We start from the raw sequence: 18913 nt of genomic DNA, 5'->3' as shown, positions 1-18913 counted from the left end.
TACGTCTTTCTGGCTCGGTGCCAGCAAACAACTATGTAACTAGACGATGTTAATTTTCACAAAACGTGACAAATTATCAAGTTTGTGTGTCAGTTCTGATAAATATTATTTTTTTTCTTATAAATTTCTCTAATAAAATGCATTGAAAAATATCGTATTTAGAACTAAAGATATTAATAAATGTAAGTGATTTTTTTCATATAGATATAATGATAATTTGATTTTTAGTGAATGTTTAAAATAATATCGCCAGACTGACCTATATTGCCTTAGGAGGGATCGCAAGATGTCAGGGGGTAAAGAATTAATGGCTTGATAAAATGTTTGAGTTTCAAATTCAAACATTTCATCAAGCATTTAAACATTTTAAAAACATTTTCAAAAATTCAAAAGTACTTTCAATGTTGTTAGCATATGTAATTAAAATGTATCGTTTTCTCTTAAGTCATTAAAATCACATACTGCCATCTATTATATATCACAAAAACTAGAGCTAATAAAAATGTTTCTTTGTCATATTCGATTTTCTTACCCCAAAATTAGTAAGATTTCACTCATGAAATAAAGGAAACATTCAAAAACATTTTTTTTGTTGTGCAATGTTATTTGTATTTGATGCAATTCACAAAAAAGTTGTATAACTTATATTCTTATTATTAGTATATAATTGTTATTTAAAATTACATCTAAAATTTCTTATTTCAATAAATTTTTAAGTATATGAATTTGTAAAATAAATAAAATTTCAAGGTACCTTCTGCTAGACTGGTGATTTAATTTTGTCGATGCTATGCGCAAATTTTTTTGTCCAAACTTCAGGATTTCATAAGCCTCTCTAGCCGAGGTTACGAATATTTCACGTAATCCTGGAAAAATTTTAAAATTACATATAATTTTATAAAAGTTTATGAATAATTTTATTCCTTAACTTTTTTCCAAAACTAAACTTTATCTTACCTTTAACATAAGCATTTCCATTTTTATCCTGACCTAAGCATAGCTTAGTCTCGTATCTGCTAGTCGATGGCACTAATAAGTCAAAAAGGTGCTCATTATACACTTCAACAAACGAAACCCATATCAAATATACAGTTTTCTTATGATCAGATGAATCGTTTTCTTCGCAATGCACAACAGAAAGGTTATCTGTTGAATTGAAACAAATTTTAATTTTTAAATTAGCAGTTTTAATTCCATAATTTAAAAAGCATACAAACCTTGACTTTTGAATAAATTATATTTGTTCATGACATCATTAGGTATGTTGGATGACTGAAGGGAAGCTGATCCGATTGATTTGCTGTATGAACAACTTGCTTCTGAATCATCATCTGTTAGCTATTAAAAATAAATTCCAATATTTATTTTGGCATTATTTGAATAAATAATTTCTAATAATATTCACTTTAGTTATAAAATAATACTAACTTCATTATCAATTACACCTAATAGTGATTTTTTAGCTAACAGTTCCTCTTTTTGCTGTTTGTCGGACAGACACGTTATGTCATTTGAGTAATTTGGTTTAAATAAAGGGCTCTTCATTTGATATCCTTGTATGTTATTGAAAATAATGCTTAAAGTTCGTGGAATCAGACCAGGCTGTGAAGGCTCTCCTAGAAAATATAAAATAAGACTGATGAAAATTTATAACTTGTAAAACTTGTTAACCAGTTGTTTGCAGGGTACCACCATTGGAGAAACCAGTTTTAGTTAAACTGTTGTGCTGTACTCAAGTTGGAGTAAGTGTCAATTTTTTTTCATAATTAACTAGGTGGTGGTGATTTAAGCACTGATTGGCTTTATCTACATAGACTAAGTTTGTTTCAATGAATAAGGTATTTGTTACCACCCCATATTTTTAAATTTACCCACAAAACTCCACCTTTCCATGTTAAGTCTATGGGAGACCCTTCTTTTGTTCATTTGACAACAAAATCCTTGTTAGCATGCCTGTTGAGCTCTAATTGGTATATTATAGCTAAATTACTATCATTTAACAAATAAGCATCGACTTGGATTTGTGAGGTGGGAATTTCCTTGGAAAACATTATATCTTCTCAGAGCTACAAACGTAAACAAACAATTATAAATCATTATTCTCATCTATTTTTAGCTTGAATTTAATAAATTTTTATGTATATTTATCCTATTTAAAAAATAAGCATGTTTTTTAAACCATCCAGCAATAAATCTTTCAAAAAACAAAGTACTTCCGGTTATCGTGGTACTTCCGTAATACATAAGAAATACATGTATAGTCGTTACTATAATAAAGTAATAATTGCTTATTACTATTAGTACAATAGTGTAAATAACGTATAAATACAATCAAATACACATCATCAATAATAAAAGTGTATTGACCTAGATTTAAAAAAGCCACAACCCCCACGCCGATCGGCGTTATAATCTATAGGCCATATTATTTCTCTATGTCGATTTAGAAAGCTGAAATTTTTTTTATTCAACAGAAAATAGACATATCTAAGTAACATATATAACAAATTAATGGAATATTTATAAAAAATGAATTTTTTTTAAATATTTTAAAATCTTAAATTTTATTAAATTTTTTAAATGTAAATGATATGTTGAAGTTAACAATCGTAAAGCGTAATATGTATGTGATAGAAAACTAAAAACAGATCATATCTATGACAATTTTTAAGCAAGATATTGCAAATTAAAAACCCACAAAACGTCTATGCAACAGCAATTTTGTTTCAGGTTATCGAGACTAACAGCTGACAAGTAAATGAAATTCGTGTTGAGAATAATTTTCCTAACACACACTATGGATTATCTGCCAATTTTCACTCGAATCACAAACTTGTCAAATAGCTTTTCCTTTATCCACTTTCACCAAGAATATCTTTAAAAAAATATGAAAAAGTCTTTGCACACTACAAACATTCATCTACCACTATAATCTTTCTCAAAATCATCAAAGGTTTGTACATCTCTCTTGTTTTTACTCCTCCCCTTTCATATTCAATAAATCAATCCATACTTTAATTGGTATTACATTCCTAGTTAAACCTTGTATTTTGAACATAAATTTCTGGTAATATGTCATTTCTATATAATTTTTAGAGAACTATTTATAAATTTCTATTTAGAAGTATTATACATTATTGATTTTGTTGTACTTTAGTTGGTAATTTAGTTTAATTTTTAGTACCATTAATAAATATAAGCTGAGCAATTCACTAACTCTTAAATCCATGTCATTAAATATTAATGTAAAATTTTCTAATTTTTTAAACCTATTTGTAACCCCTTTCATTTGGGAAGCCACACTCAACAAGTAGACATTTGTTTAATTATAGATATGTATTTCTGGCTTACTATCTTCCCTTCTTCAATTCCTTATTTTATTTAGTAAACTTAGATATGAGGATAAGAAATAAACAAGACTGGCTATCTCAAGCAAATCTGATAGCACAATCCACAAAAGCAAATTAAATATTGATTTTGTTTAAAATAAATTTTATAAATTCTTGGAATCAAGTAGTTGTTGCACATGCGTGTGGACATGCACAATAAATGAATTGGACGAAACATAACACTTAGGTAACTGCTAAGCCTAACGTTGGAAATTTCTAGCTGACTGGGTTGTTAATCTAATGATACAACTATGCAGACGCAAATTTAGAGCAAGCGAGAGGTTGCGAGTGATTTAGCTTTCGCAAAAGAAAATCATGCACAAGCGAGAAGCGAGAAATAACGCTGGTGAGAGCGAATTTCTGGTTCTCGCACATATCCAACAGGTTTTGATATTTATCACATCTCGCCTCTTCTCGCCACATATTCTCATTCTCTTAGAAAATTCGCTCGCGTCTGCATAGTTGCAGCCTAAAGTTTTGTCAGAAGCAGGAAAACAAATAGTAAGCAAAACAGAAATTTGAGAGATTAGCAAACAGCGTATTCCAAGATTTAGAATGTGTAGAAATCAGCATGCTACCAAGAGAAAGTGATTTATTTATTAAGAAAGTCTACAAGTGGAGCTATGTATGTAAGGCAATTTTGTTATTCAGCATTCACTTAATAATATTTGAAAATTCCAACTTCTGGAAATATTTTGGAAAAAAATCAGCTTCTTTCAAAGATTACAAAATTTTCTTTGATTCATATTTTGAGTTCTGTCAATCACACCTTTTGAAATTAAAAGTCTTCCACAATCACTCTACTCCGTCAATTTAGCCCTTAATAACTTTTTCTTCATCCAAATTTTTGAAAATAGAAGAAAGAAACAGTTTGAATCAATAGGACTCATACAAAACAAACCAGAAAATTTCTCTCTCAAAAATGATTTTTCTAAATATTTCCCAAACTGAAGAAGTTATTGGAGAAAGTGTATTGAAACTCAAGATACATTTGCAGTGAAAACTAAAGTACACTTTTACTAACCTAAACTAATTATTGTACAGGATTGTTTAGATTAGTTGGGTTATAAATAAGATAAAAAGAAAAAAAAAAGGCTACAAATTCGACATTTTAAAACTTAATTCAATGTTTTTTATTTGGAACAGAGTGAAAAAAATTTCTTTGGATTAATGAATGTGCACTGTCCTCACTTTACGACCGAGTTCCGTTCTGTCGACTACGTCCTTAAGCGAATTGGTCGATAAGCAAGGAGCTTGCGCTGGGAATATAGGATCGTTTTTTTTATTTTATTTATTTAACGTATATTCATACATTCCCTGTTCTACCAGAGGCATTACCAGGGAGATAGTGTACAATTTAAATGTAAAGCAATTGTGATATTGTAGATTACATGCAGCAATAAGAGTGGTGAAACAATATATACATAACATAAAATTGCGTGATACAGCTAGACACGCAGGCACAGTGAGGAAATGAACATAAGAGAGAATGCTGTCATAGCTTATGACATGCAATTACAAACTGGATGCAGAACATAGGCATTTAGCAGAGAAACATTAAGATAACCAAGTTACAATGATAAAATATGAATAGAGTAAGTAGAAATAGAAGTAGCACAAGGAGTGTGCTACTGAATGGCTATCCAAGTCAAATAACAAATACCATGTGCACGAGTTAGGCTGAGATGGCCCTTACACTAAATTCCATTATGTTGTCCGATGAGGCCTTCTTTGAAGGAGTGGATTGATGGTTATGATAGCTTTTTTGGCTAGCTTTTTGAAAGTACGAAAAATTTCAGTAGTTTTCCATATATCCTTCATGTTGCAGGACCAGTCTGTATGAATTTCATTTAAGAGGACGCATAGTTCTGTTCGCTCGCTGGTGGTGATGGTGCAGTCGTATAAATAGTGAGTGGTGCCGTCTCTGATGGTGCAGGTGGGGCAGTGCTCGGAAGCGTGGTCGGTGAATCTGGCCAGATAACTGGCGAAGCTGCCGTGATTGCTCGGGAACTGTGTCGTGTAGTGATCAGGTGTGAACCAGCTGATCTTGAGGAATTGTTCAAGGTCGGGAATAAACCGATAAGTGATGTGTTGATTCTTCTCATTCCAGCGTGTTTGCCATTTGCCAATGGCCTCTTCCCAAAGTAGGTGTTTTAGGATGCCCTGACTGATCTTGTCATAGATATATTGGTTGTTAGGGTCCAGTGCTGCCTCCTTCGCAAGGGCATCCGCCTTCTCATTTCCCTCAGTCCCTTGGTGGGATCTGACCCAGTTGATTTTGAAATTGTTTGTAGAAGTGTTAATTTTATTCCTAATGTCCACAGCCAGAGGATGGAGTTTACAACTGTGAATTATATTGAGGGCTGAGAGAGAGTCTGTGAAGATTGAAATCTGCATGTTGGTGTAGGTGGTATTGGTCCAGTCTATTGCGTTGTTGATGGCCAGGAGTTCAGCTTGGAACATGGTACAAATAGGATGTAGCTTGAATTTTTGGTGATGCTGTTTCCGTACGATCAACGTATGCCACGTAGCTGCATCCCACATTCCCATCAATGCCGGATCCATCGGTATAAATTTCGATGCTGGCGTTAATACGTGTGTAGTTGCTAGTGGTGAAGTTATCATTTACACCAGGAAATGTGTTAAAGTATGGGTACAGTTTTTCCATTCTCTGTGATTCAATATCACCACCACCAATTGGAATATCCTTTCCCCATCTAAATTGCTGGATCTTGCTCTTCCTAATGATCTCGATGTCTATGGGAATCTTTCTTGCAATTACCTGAAGGCTGTTATTACTGATTGTGCGTTAGGTCTTTGTAATTAAAAGAAGTGCCCGCCTCTGAGTGGACACCAGTTTCCTCCTGGAATGAACCTACGAAATGGCCCATCCCCATGTGCTGCAACCATAACTGATGATCAGGATGAAGATGTCGTCGTATATGGCAGAAAGAACTTCAGGAGAGACCCCAATCTCTCCTGGCCACCTGCACCAACGTTTGAAATATGAGCGTGGTGCATTTTGTGGTGTTCTCAATATGAGAGTCCCAGGAAAGTTTGTGGTCTAGCGTTATGCCTAAATACTTAAAGAGTTTTTTCCACGCAGATGGCAACACCATTCATTTTAAGTGTTGGGGGTCTTAGATATAGGTTTATTGAAAATTATGGCCTTTGTTTTTTAGGAATTAAAAGTCAGCTTGTGCTTGTCACCCCAGGTACTGATGAGTTGTAAAAGGTGATTTCCCTTGGTTTCCAGCTCGGCTCTCGACCTGCCACCAATCAGCATGAGCACGTCGTCTGCATATGCGGTGGAAGAGTTTTGCCCAAAGTTGCTTCTTAAGAAAGTATCAAACGTTAAGTTCCAGAGCAGGGGCCCACAGACAGACCCCTGTGGGCATCCCCTTGTTATGTTTTTACTAACTTCTTGTTGGCCGTATTGGAGAATAGCCTCCCTGTCTCTGAAGTAGTCTAGCAGAAGTCTATGTAGGTTGCGTGGGCAGCCCATGTTGCACAGCTGTAGTGTCACTAGGGGCCACCAAGCGTTGTCAAAAGCCTTAGAGATGTCAAGGCTGACCCCTAGGACATATCTGTTATCTTGCAGGAGGCATTTGATATTGTTCACAGATTGTTCTATGGCGTCCTCTGCGGTCCTCTGGCGCCGAAAACCATATTGTCTGTCGTTGAGCTTTTGGTGATGTTCCACATGCCATTCAAGTTTATTTTTAACAAGTTTTCCCAGAACTTTCCCTAAGATTGGAAGCAGGAAAATAGGTCTGACATCATTGGACTGTCCCGGTTTAGGCACGGGAACGACTCTAGCCCTCTTCCAGGATCTCAGAAAGACTGTCGCAGACAGTTGTTATAAAGGTCAGTAAGGTAAGATGGTATAATTTCCCATAACTTGATCACTATTTCTGTGCTAATTTCATCTAGACCCGGTGCCTTGCATTTCCCTAGAGTTGAGAAGGCTATACATATCTCCTCTTCAGTAAAATAAGGGGTATTTTCACTCTGTTCAAGTTTACCTTTATTAGCACGAATTTTCCTCTGCCATTCAGTATCTTCCTTGGGATCGTCGTCCGAACAGAACTTATTAAGCTGTTCAGTCATAATTTGGGTAATAGTTGCAAAGTTGCTCACGGTGTTTTCGTCAGTCAGTATTTTAACTTTACACAATCTGTTCATTCACATTTTTGTAACAAAACCCCACAGGGCCCTCGATGTAATGGTACAGAACTCACGCCACGTACGTAGTTTTTCGCCTCTGATAGTCTGTTTATAAGCACATTGGCTATTTAGGTAGACTTCTTTATGCTGGTTATGTTTGCTTTCATTTCTACACCTTTGGTAGATATGTCTTAATTTGTTGGTTTCTTTGCGCAATTCTCCGAGTTCCGGAGTCCACCGGGGAACTTTCCTTCTCCTGGCCATCTTTTTGGGTATGTATGTTTCACACGCCTTGCGAATAATGTCTATATTTGTTTCAATTTGGACTCTGGCATCGCCTTGATTTTCAGAGTAGATTTTATTGAGATGACCCTCCAAATATGCCTTAATCCGGTTCCAGTCAGCTCTGTTGGGGTCGAATTTGCTTCTAGGGGTGCTTTCCATAGAGTGCTCATTCTTTGAGCATGTGATTTCAAATGCAATGTGAGCGTGGTCGCTCAAAGTTTCGTCAGGGAGAACTCTCCAATTCACAATTTTGGTGTAAAGGCCAGAACTACACGTCGACACGCCTATCCAAGAATTTCCCCGTAGAGAGCAAAATGTGGGAGGAGACATTGGATTATTGAGTAAGAGGAAGTCTTTGCGATGTATAAGTTCCTCAAAGAGACTCCCGTGTCTGTCTAGTTTTTCCCCTCTCCAAGTTGGGGAGTGGGCGTTCATATCACCCACCATTATGATGTGGATTCCCTGAAAGGTATCTAAGATTCTTTGTAGGTCCTCGAGGAAGCCTTTGCTCTCCATCCAGTCTGGGAAGTAGATATTAATAATAATAAGTCTTTCACTGTTAAACAGAATCTCTGTAGTCACGATGTGCTCGTTACTGTACTTAGTGTGGTGCAATGTTGTTAAGTTAACATTGGGTACCAGTGTGATAGCCCACGGGTACTGTCCTGTACTACTGAGGATCGGGCAGGACGTAGGTAAACACGAGGGGATGCCATTATGGCAATACGGTTCTTGTAGAAAGACCAAGTCGTAATTATCTAGTGTTTCATAGATGAGGGAAGTGGCTGAGATGCTTCTTTGAGTATTGCTTTGCAGTATACGAATGTTGTTGAATTGATTATATCCCATAGTCGGTTCTTGTAGTAATAATTGATTTAACCCGTTGATATGTTGGACACTTGACATCCCTCGTGTTGTGTTTGTGGTTCTTGGTCTTGTCTAATATGCAATTACAGCAGGTTGGTGCTTCCCTGCGGTTAGGGCAGTCACAAAAAGGGTGGTCCCCTGTGCACTGGCTGCAGGTGTGTTTAGTTTGTGGGCAGTCTTTTGCCGCGTGATTAAATTGGCAGCACTTGAAGCACTGCAGGACCGGGAAGAAATCCGCGACCCTGCAGCGCAACCAATCTAGGTTAACTTTTCCAAGATCTATTAGTATCCTTCTAACAGCAGGAGATGCCTCCACCACGCAGTTCTTGTATATGGCTTCCTTTTTTCCCAGCTGGAATTTCAGTTGAAACTGTGTTTCGAATTCTTCCTCGGTGAAGTTGTCCTGTAAAAGTTGGTTTTGGGAGTGTAAGAGATTTGACAATTCCTCCTTTGTAATGTCCTGATGTGCTGAAAACAGCACCACATGTGGCCATCTCTTTTTAGGTCTGTGGGCCGTTATCTCAGGTATGTTCTCCTCAATGCTTTGCTCAAGGGTACCAGCATCGCCACTACCACTCAATTCTACCACAATATCTCCCTTTCCAATCCAGCGGACCCTCTCTACCTTGATCTTCAGCTCAGACGGTTTAATTTTAGATTGCATGATCCTTCGTACTGAATCACTGTTTTTATTATCCTTGTCTCTGCTGTAAACCAGCAAGACCTCTTTCGGACTGTCGTTTTCCGGAACTTTCCTATTTTCTTTAGCTTGTCAGCCCATACTGACTACTGTACTATACAGGGGAGCTGGTGGTACCCTTTGCATTACTCTATTTCTGATATCATCCAGTTTCTCTGCGATCACTTGCTGCGTTCTACTCAATTTTTCAACCATAGTGATTGGCATGTAATAGTTTCTCATGGCATCCTCTGCGAGTTTAACTACTTTGATGAATCACTCGGTTATAAAATCAATATGACAACTGGTTCTAAGGTGTGATTTTGGGAATTCGATTGCATATTTCTTTATCTCGTCCATAACCTGGGTGGACTTATCCAGGAAATCCTTGATTATCTCTGAAACCATTAAAAAAAAAAAAAAGAAAAAAAAAAAGAAAAGAAAAAAAAATATAACAACAACAACAAATACTAAATAATTAGAGTCCAAGTAAATATCCCGTGTACGTGGGAGTACCTATTCCCAAAGCTGAAGATGTGTATTGTATAGTGGAAACCACTGTTCCAGAAACTCTGCTCTTCCAAGTTATCACCTGACCGAGCAGAGTGAAAAGGATAGAATTAAACTGGGACTTAAAATTAACTTATTCTACTCGCGTAACAATTGGTTTAATTTGTAGTAAATCGTAGTAAATGTCTGAATGAAAGTAGAAGAGACATAGTAAACACAGCTGTTCAGCAAAGAATCCGTTGATAACCATAAAAACATCCGTTAGGAAAAACCATTGGAATGGCCATTGATATTACCATTGAGGTCGTTGACCTCTGTCTGTGCTTATACTGCATGTGAAATATAAATTGTGATATCACAGTAAGTAATGTAAGTACTCACATCAAAATTAGCCAGAAGGTTGCTGATGAGGCCCGCTTACAAACAACCAAAGGATTCGCCGACAGCTATCATTGGAAGCCCGCCGACACCAGCCATAGAAACACATACAAACACTAAGTCACGATTACTACTGGTCCTATTTTGTAGATATTTTGACAGGTCACTCATGTTGGAGTCCTGTGTTGAGCGTGGAATTCAGATCCGAAAAAGCGGCTGTCCTGTTCCGGATAACCGGCTTCATATTTTCCGAAAGAAAAACACCGTGAATCAAGGAGAAATTTGGCCACATCGGGCCAAATTTGACATCGACGTGGGCAAAACACTTAGCTGAGTAGGATGACACCAAGATTGTGACACAAAACCAAAATTTTAGACTTCATAACTCGATTAATTGAGTAGCCCTATTTGAACGCTGTCTATAGGATAACTATCCTCGCACCACTCAATATAAGATCGTTGTAAAATTATACAAATTATGCAACAAACTTCAAATTTATTCATAAAAAGACTATTATAGTACGCTTAGTGTGCATGTCACCATTCGCCACTGACCGACACTCAAGCTGAGAAAGGGGATTCCCCAAATTGCAGGTCAAAACTCGATTGGTTGTAAGTGCAAGTGGTCGTTAAGCAGATAGGTCGTAAAGTGAGGAGTACCTGTATTAAATAAATTCCTTTTATCTCCTAACATGTTTTGATTTTTAGACCTATTTATGAAACTTTTTATACAAAACAAGAAATTATTATTATTATAACGAAACCATTTACTCGCATATGAAAGTAAATAGCAAATTTTGGAATTTTTCATTTAATTTAACAAAAAATAACAGACAATGCAATAAAGTCTATTATAAACAATACAATACATGGAAGATTCCTACAATGTAAAAACAACTTCAAGCAATTATTATAATTTTATTCACTAACATATTGACAACTTTTAAATCAATTACCTTGAATTGTATATGATTTTCCAGAATTTGTTATTCCATATGCAAATATTAAACAATTTTGTCCATCATTAAACTGTTTTATTGTATCACTCATTGTTATATTAAAGAATTCTTCTTGTCCGACTTCTGGTCCGCAGACTTCCGTGAAAATAAATTTCTGGCTTAACTTACTAGTATCTTGACTGTGTGTCTTTGTGAATAAAGTCTTTTGTGGTGGATGCATGATTACTGTGCTCTTATCAATAACTTCAATACAATTCTGTAAGAAAAATTTCATAGTGTACTTAAGAAAATACCTTAAATTTTTATTTAACAATAATACTAGAAGTAAAAAAGAAGAAAATAAAAAATAAAATTAATACACTTAATTTAAAAAGATGAATCTTCCAAGTTTGAGAAATAAAATTATTCTTTATTTTAAAATGTTTTCAATCATTCTGGAGCAACCTCAGCTTGCTGAGAGTATGAATGAACAGTAAAGAACACACAAATTTAGATTTATGTTGAAACATTGGCAGTTCTCAAAATATGGTCCATGAATAGACAGTAGACTGAGAACTTGAGCCTGTTGGTCCAGACTGACTTAGTCATTTTTCCAAAATGCAATTCTTTGCTGTTTAGTCTGAGAAAAGAATATTTCCACTCACTGCATCTATTAAGTTAGGTTACTTGATATATTGTAAATGAAAATATTTTGTCTATCATTAAATAAAGTGACATTTACAGGATAAGGAGTGGACAGGGGCAAAGGTTCATTTGTGACACAGTTTAAGTGGACCACGGATTGACAACTTTGACAATCGCTGTTCTACATCAGTGGTTTCCAAGCTAATGAAATCTACATAGATTGACATTTTCACAAAAGATTAGTTACAAGCACTAGTAATAAAGATTCTTGAAGGCATTCACTAAATAACATGCAGGGTCTTGAAAGGTCAGTACGTACCTAACGTACTGCACCAAAGTTATACTTCAGTCTTTAAGCTTCTCATTAGCTGTGTATTTAACTAATTCACATGCATATAAGCATAACTTGGAATTAGTAATGAGAACTGACCACACTAAGAGGAAATGTCTTGTAAACATACTTATCATATAAAATGTTATTTTATTTCAAACAGTATATTTCTTGTGATTCTATCAGTATGATTCAACAGTATAATTCTAGGAAAATATCTACATTCTAGTTGTTACACCCAGCTCTGCCCAGGTTTATAAAGTATCCATTGCAGTAATCATGGCCCCCACATCCTACAGTGAAGCCCCCAGACCAGAATCACTGGCAAGCTGCCCACTTGAACCCGAGACCTTAGTGGTTGAGGCAAGAAACCTAACCTAGAATATAAATTAAACTATGTAAAGAATTAAATATTCCAATTAAATTGAACTCAATATTCCACAAGAAAAACCAAGCAAAGCAAAAAATACAAGCTGGCCATCTTCATACTGGGCCCCTGACTAGGGTCTGGTCAGTCACTATCATGTGGGGGCTATGGCAGTAATCATTACTCCCAGTATTATTAATCATAAATTTCAAAAATGTATGTAGTAAAATCCATTTTAAGAACAATATCAAAATAACAATAAACTGCATAGGAAGTTTATAGAAAAATTATCAGAATTAGTTTGATTTATTTGGTTACAGTGACATGGCACTTAGGCAATCCGCTAAGGAGGATGCCTCCTGGGAGAACTTTTATGAGAATCTGGTCCCTATTTAGGTGTCACTAACATGGATGTGAGGGCTCAGACTTAAAAAATTTTTGAGAGGGGAAAAAAACCCAAAAAGGATATAATTGTATCTTTTCTCATGGACTTGTTTTCTTGTCCAGAGATGACACATCTGAGTGTGTGTTCACAAGGAAGCTAACAAAAAAAAAAATTGCTATTGGACAAGAGTAGCAAGGAGGAAGACCCCAAAATGAAAGAATGGGATTGATGATGACAGGGGAGTTGTCAGTCATCTTGATTGTTTGAAGAGGCTTGCTATTTCATGATCAGTTAAGGTTTGCTATCTCATCAGTCACCAGTCCCGACCTTCTCGGACAGTTCTCTCGCCATTTGACTATTTTAGATATCTTGGATTACTTTTGAAGACATCCATGTATTTAGAAAGCTACGCCTCGTCCAGAGACATCTCATCAACATCTACCAAATCTTCAGAATTTCACCGACGCAACCTTCACCTGTCCACAACATTGAAATCCCCAGGAAAGCATTCATCTCTAAGTTTACCAAGGTATTTATCAACTTTGTATTCGATTGTAAACTCTCTCTCAGTTAGGGATCCAACACAATTTAATTGAGAATGATATTATTGCTATACTATTCTAATATGTACATTTGTAAATTAGTCTATACAATGAAACAAGTAATTATTTAGAAATGCAGTAATTGAGTGCACTTCTTCCTTCAGAAGCGCTCTCTCTTGAACTGTCTCTATCCCAAATCTGACCACCTACAAATGTGACTGCTCGCATAAAAATGAACTTAACAGCCATTGAGGTTTCTGTGTCTGTCCAGAAGACACAGTGGTGTCACAATCCTGACATGACATCAACAAAGTGGTGTCATGTCAGGACACCACTTTCTGAAGGAAAAGGTGTGACTGAAGGGTCAGAACAAATCTGACCCTTCAGTCACATGATGCCAAAGCATAGGGGCACTTTGCACATTGTCACATGAATCAATCTCTGAAAATTCCACATGACCAGCCCATTGGCAATACATGAACCCATGACTGACAAGTGTTTGGTGGTTTTATTTACTTGGTCACTGGTGGGCACTTATTAGAATTAAGAAAGTACCACTCAGAAATGAAAAAAATCTAACAACCAAGTTGTTAGATGTGGAAAATTAAATACTTGTGTGTGTAACAGATGAGTACTATATACTACTCACCTCAATAATGATATAGCATGTGCACTTTGCACTATAATATTTCACAGTGATTAAGTAAATCTAATATTTGTTTTTTTAAATTATATCATTTCTTTTACAGGAATTATATTTAATTTATATTATTTTTAAACTTTTTCTGCCAATAGATAGCACTACATGTAAAACCAGTAAATTGAATGTAGACAGAAATTAATTGATATAGAAATCCAATCAATATTTTGGGGTGGGATGTAAGACCCTATTATCTAAGACAGTGGTTCTCAACCTTTTTTATAATCACAGTACACTTTTAATAATTTAAAAATTTGGCGGCACACACGGTTACTTCGATAAGTACCGCAGGACAACCGGTGACATCATAACAGTGATTTTTAAATGCAGTTAGTTATTTAGGTCACATTTTCTAAACGTCTTAATAACTACTGGCAGTTACCAGTAACACCGGTTACAATTTCCAAACGTGTTCTAGAAAGGTAGAACTGATTAAACTACTTGTCTGACGTCGCTTATGTATGGATATTCGCAGTAACGACACACTTCATAAATCTCAGTCATTGAGAATCACTGATCTAAGGATTATCTAAGTTAAAAGTACGTTTATGCAACTGCCAAGTTTCATAACAATTGGTCGAAAAGCCCAGGAATGTATAGCAAACAATCATACATCCTCATTTACATATATAGATTACTAGATACCTTCTTAATGTTTTTGGGTTCTTTGAACTGTTCTGCAGACCACTAGTCTAATATAGAACAGCAGTTTGGAAAATGATGTTCTACATCATTCTTTCTTTGAAAGCTAAAGATAGTCGAAAACATTTCTGAATAAAACAAAAGATAATTTTGCTTTCTTGAACATAGTAGTTTGAACCTTTTAAATGACAACAAAATGCCAAGTTTTACATTTTCATTTAATAAATTTAATCTAGCAATTTATTTAAAACACACACACTTAAATTCTACCAATCTACAAAGATTTGTAAAGATGTAGCTACAATAGCTAATGCTTAATTTTTTAATTTATCACATCAAAAACAACAGGAAAAATACCAAGTAATTTTCAGTAGTTTGATAAATCTTATGTATTAATTAAAAATTAAAAGAAGTTTAAACCATTACCTTATTTCTTTCATTTAACTTAGATGCTCTAATTCTCAAATAAACTTTCATTTTTTCAGACACATCTACAAATTCGTCGACTAAGTTTCTTCTCAATTTATCTTCGTCTTCGGACGGAGTGTCCGAACTAAGTGTAGCATCACACAGTGAAGGTGTGTAGAACTTAGCGCGATCCATTTTTATTTTTCAATATCTACAAACAACTATAAAACAAGTATCTATAAATAAACAGTATTCAGAAAAGGAATGTATTCTTTATTCTTAAAATATATATATATATATATAATTATTAACGTTTTTAAATGTTTATACATAACTTACACCTAGTTTACAATTACAGTAGAGTCCCAGAAACTCAACTCTTGGTAACGCGACATTCTGTAAAACTCATTGCATTATGTCATTATAAAAAAAATACATGTAATTTAATTTTTACCACTATAACTTAACACTCATTCAAATAAGTTATCCTTCATCACTAATAACACTTTATAATAGCATCAATTCGACATATTAACAAAGATAACCCTTTTTCCAAGATGCCACTGCAAAACACCATGACACGAATGTCAAAAACTTCAAAGTAGCAAGTGAATAGCCAATATTTTTTAAATTAACAATTTAATTATTTTTTCACCACAAGAATGCAAGGTTGCATTGCAGTAAAGCATTATAAATGCTATTTCTTCTAAATATCAGACAATTCCTGAGATGCAATCCAACATTAAGACAAAGTGGAAACTATTGCTGAATCTTGTGCTGTTGACAAATATTTGCATGTGGTGCTACATAGGCAAGATAATGCCTTGGTGAAACCAAAAGGTTCAAGTAGGTATACAGAAGACTTGCTGAGCATGGCTGAGTACAAGATCTTCTGAACAAAAGGTAAAAATATGGTTCTCAAAATTCTTTTCACAGATCATTAATTCAAGTGTTATCCCTCCTGTTAGGAAACAAGCTAAAGTTTTAGCAATTCTGAAGCCAGGCAAATCTTCAGACAATCCTAATAACTATTGTCCTTTCTACATCCTTTGTATTCCTTTTAAAATTTTGGAAAAATAATCCGTAAAAGAATTTCTCCAATTATCAAATCTCATCTACCTATGGATCAAGCTGGCTTCAGACCTAGCTGCAGCTGTGCTGACCAGGTCCTAGCCCTCACTACTACTACTGAAGCTGGATTCCAAAGGAAACTAAAAACAGGAGCAGTGTTCATTGATCTAACTGCCGCCAATATACCGTGTGGAAAGATGACCTACATTTTAAACTTTCATGTATCAATGACTGCAATAAAACTTTAAACATGATAAACTAATTTTTAACAAATAGAAAAATATTGGTGCATTTGAACTTTAAGAAAAGCAGAACTCGTACTCTTAACAACGGTTTACCCCAAGGATCAGTCCTGGCTCTATCGTTATTTAATCTTTATAGTTCCGATATCCCAACTACAAAATCTTTATTAAAATTTTTATATGCAGATGATATAGCCCTACCTCACCAAGCTCAGTCATTTATATCTCTCAAAAATACTAACAACAAGGACTTAAAATTAATGGAAAATTATTTTACAAAATGGCACTTGAAACCTAATCCTTCCAAGACAGTCTCTACCATGTTTCATTTAAACAACCACGAGGCAAAGAGATCGTTGAAATTCACATTCTGTAAAAAACAAATTATTCACAAACCTTATCCAAAATATTTAGGTATTACTCTTGGCAGGTCCCCTTAAGTACCATCATCACCTTGAAATAACAAAGCTAGAAATAACATACTTTCTAAACTGGCGGTATCATATGGGGATGTGGGGCAGATATGTTATGTATTACTGCACTTTCATTGGTCTATTCTGTTACTGAGTACTGTGTTCCCATATGGGAAAGTTTGCACACAACCTCATAGACACACAACTAAATTCCTCAATGAGAGTAATTACTGGAACTTAAAACCAACTCCAAGTATCTAGCTTCCTTATCTTTCCAACATTGCTCCTCCAGATCTTCACAGGAAACAAGCATCATCTAAACTTTGTGCGAAAGTTGAATCCATTTCAGACCTTCAGATCAACAGTATCCTTCTTCACCCTCCCCCTCTATGCCTGAAATCTAGAAATACTTTCTGGTTAGTCTCCGACTAGTACAATATAGATCAGAGAGTGGCAATCCCGATGGAACAATTCATCTTCTCCTAATAAAGTGAAGGACCCTACAGTCAGACCATCTGGTTTCAACTTGCCATGCTGTATCTGGTCCACCATCAATAGAATCCAGACCTCAGTCAACAGAAGCAATTATCTTCTGAACAAATGGAATATGTCCAGAAATGCATGCTGTGACTGTGGTCGAATTTAAACTGTTAAACATATAGTTCAAGACTGCCCTCAGAGACTCTTTAATGGAAATTTGATAGACATCCACCAGTGTAATAATGAAACTTTGGAATGGATAGAACACTTGGACATTACACTTTAATCTTTAGCTGTTCTTTTCTGTGTTCATTTGTTTTGTTTTGTTTTTGTGTTGTACTTAACTAACATACACAATATATATATATATATATAAATGCATATCACAGCAAGAGAAAATTGAAGATAGCAGACAACAGTGTTGCCAAATGAAAAAAATCAAGAACCACATAACTCCTAGTTTGCATAAGTCAGGGTATTATTGTATTTATTTTAGCATTTCTGATCATATTTTACATATTATAGTGACAGATCAAAATTGACCCATATGGCAGTTCTAGTGATAAAAGAATATTGCAGTTCTAATAAGTGAAATTTCTGCATCCAGTATATCTTCAACAAAAATGAAGTTTTCTTTACAAACAGTAAATTGGTTTCTAGAATACATATAAGAGATTAATACACCATGTTTGGTACCCAGTTTGTAAAGGTTTTTATCTTCAACTGCAACAAAAAAACACCTAAAATATTTTTTCACCACTGCGTGCACTCAATCTACAACTGGTACACAAATCCTTACTGTGTCACCAACATTAACTTCTGGGTATTTGGAATTCAATGTATCAATCATTTTTTCTGCTTGCTTTTTAAGATTAGACAAAGTCATTTCCCTTGTTTTAGACACACTTATTTTTTCTTCTATTTTTGGATCAATTGTTTGGATTTTTTCTTTGTCATTCACCGACTCTGTACTACTAACAACATCCTGGATTTTGGAAATCAGCATGGTTTGAACTTTTTCATGTGAAGATCTTTGACTTCACTTATATTGCTATGCACATTATCAAATAATCTTTTATAATGTTATCTTGAACAATACCTGATTCTTCAGAATCTGTGCAACTTTGACTCACTTTATCATCATTAGTTTTAAAAAGTCTCTACATCTTCCTCTGTATTAATGTTGGTCAATAATTTGTCAAGTATAAAATTCTTTAGTCCAACTTTTAACTTTGCTCAAAATATGACCTCATAGGAACTTAGATGCTTCTATCTTGATGGCGATGTCCAGAAAGTGGGCTTCTGTGGTGCTTATCTGCTCCACATCTATGACCAAGCCATAGATTGATTGCTCTATAGAAGATATGTTGACGACGTACTCATTCTATGGAAGATGGAGCCTGATATAGCGGCCTTTATACAAACTGTCAACAACAACCCGTATGGCTTGGTCATAGATGTGGAGCAGATAAGC

At 35.1% G+C, this 18913-nt stretch overlaps 1 protein-coding gene across 1 annotated transcript in view; it reads right to left on the bottom strand.

The window, feature by feature from the left end:
• The window catches only part of LOC136981575 (kinesin-like protein KIF20B), a 62054-nt gene extending 46621 nt beyond the window's left edge, over nt 1-15433 (bottom strand). The window contains exons 1-6 of the mRNA XM_067277897.1: nt 15252-15433; nt 11232-11490; nt 1429-1616; nt 1218-1338; nt 958-1146; nt 755-866 (exon numbers count right to left, since the gene is read on the bottom strand). Coding sequence (XP_067133998.1) covers nt 755-866; nt 958-1146; nt 1218-1338; nt 1429-1616; nt 11232-11490; nt 15252-15428 — 1046 coding nt within the window. The 5' untranslated portion in view covers nt 15429-15433. The remainder of the gene's footprint in view (nt 1-754; nt 867-957; nt 1147-1217; nt 1339-1428; nt 1617-11231; nt 11491-15251) is intronic.
• Nucleotides 15434-18913: the final 3480 nt, after the last annotated feature.

Source organism: Centruroides vittatus, unplaced genomic scaffold (assembly GCF_030686945.1).
Source record: "Centruroides vittatus isolate TY-2023 unplaced genomic scaffold, ASM3068694v2 contig_767, whole genome shotgun sequence".
NCBI classification, from domain to species: Eukaryota; Metazoa; Arthropoda; class Arachnida; order Scorpiones; family Buthidae; genus Centruroides; species Centruroides vittatus.
Note: the sequence above shows the minus strand (reverse complement) of the source record. Positions and strands in the feature narration are given on the sequence as shown.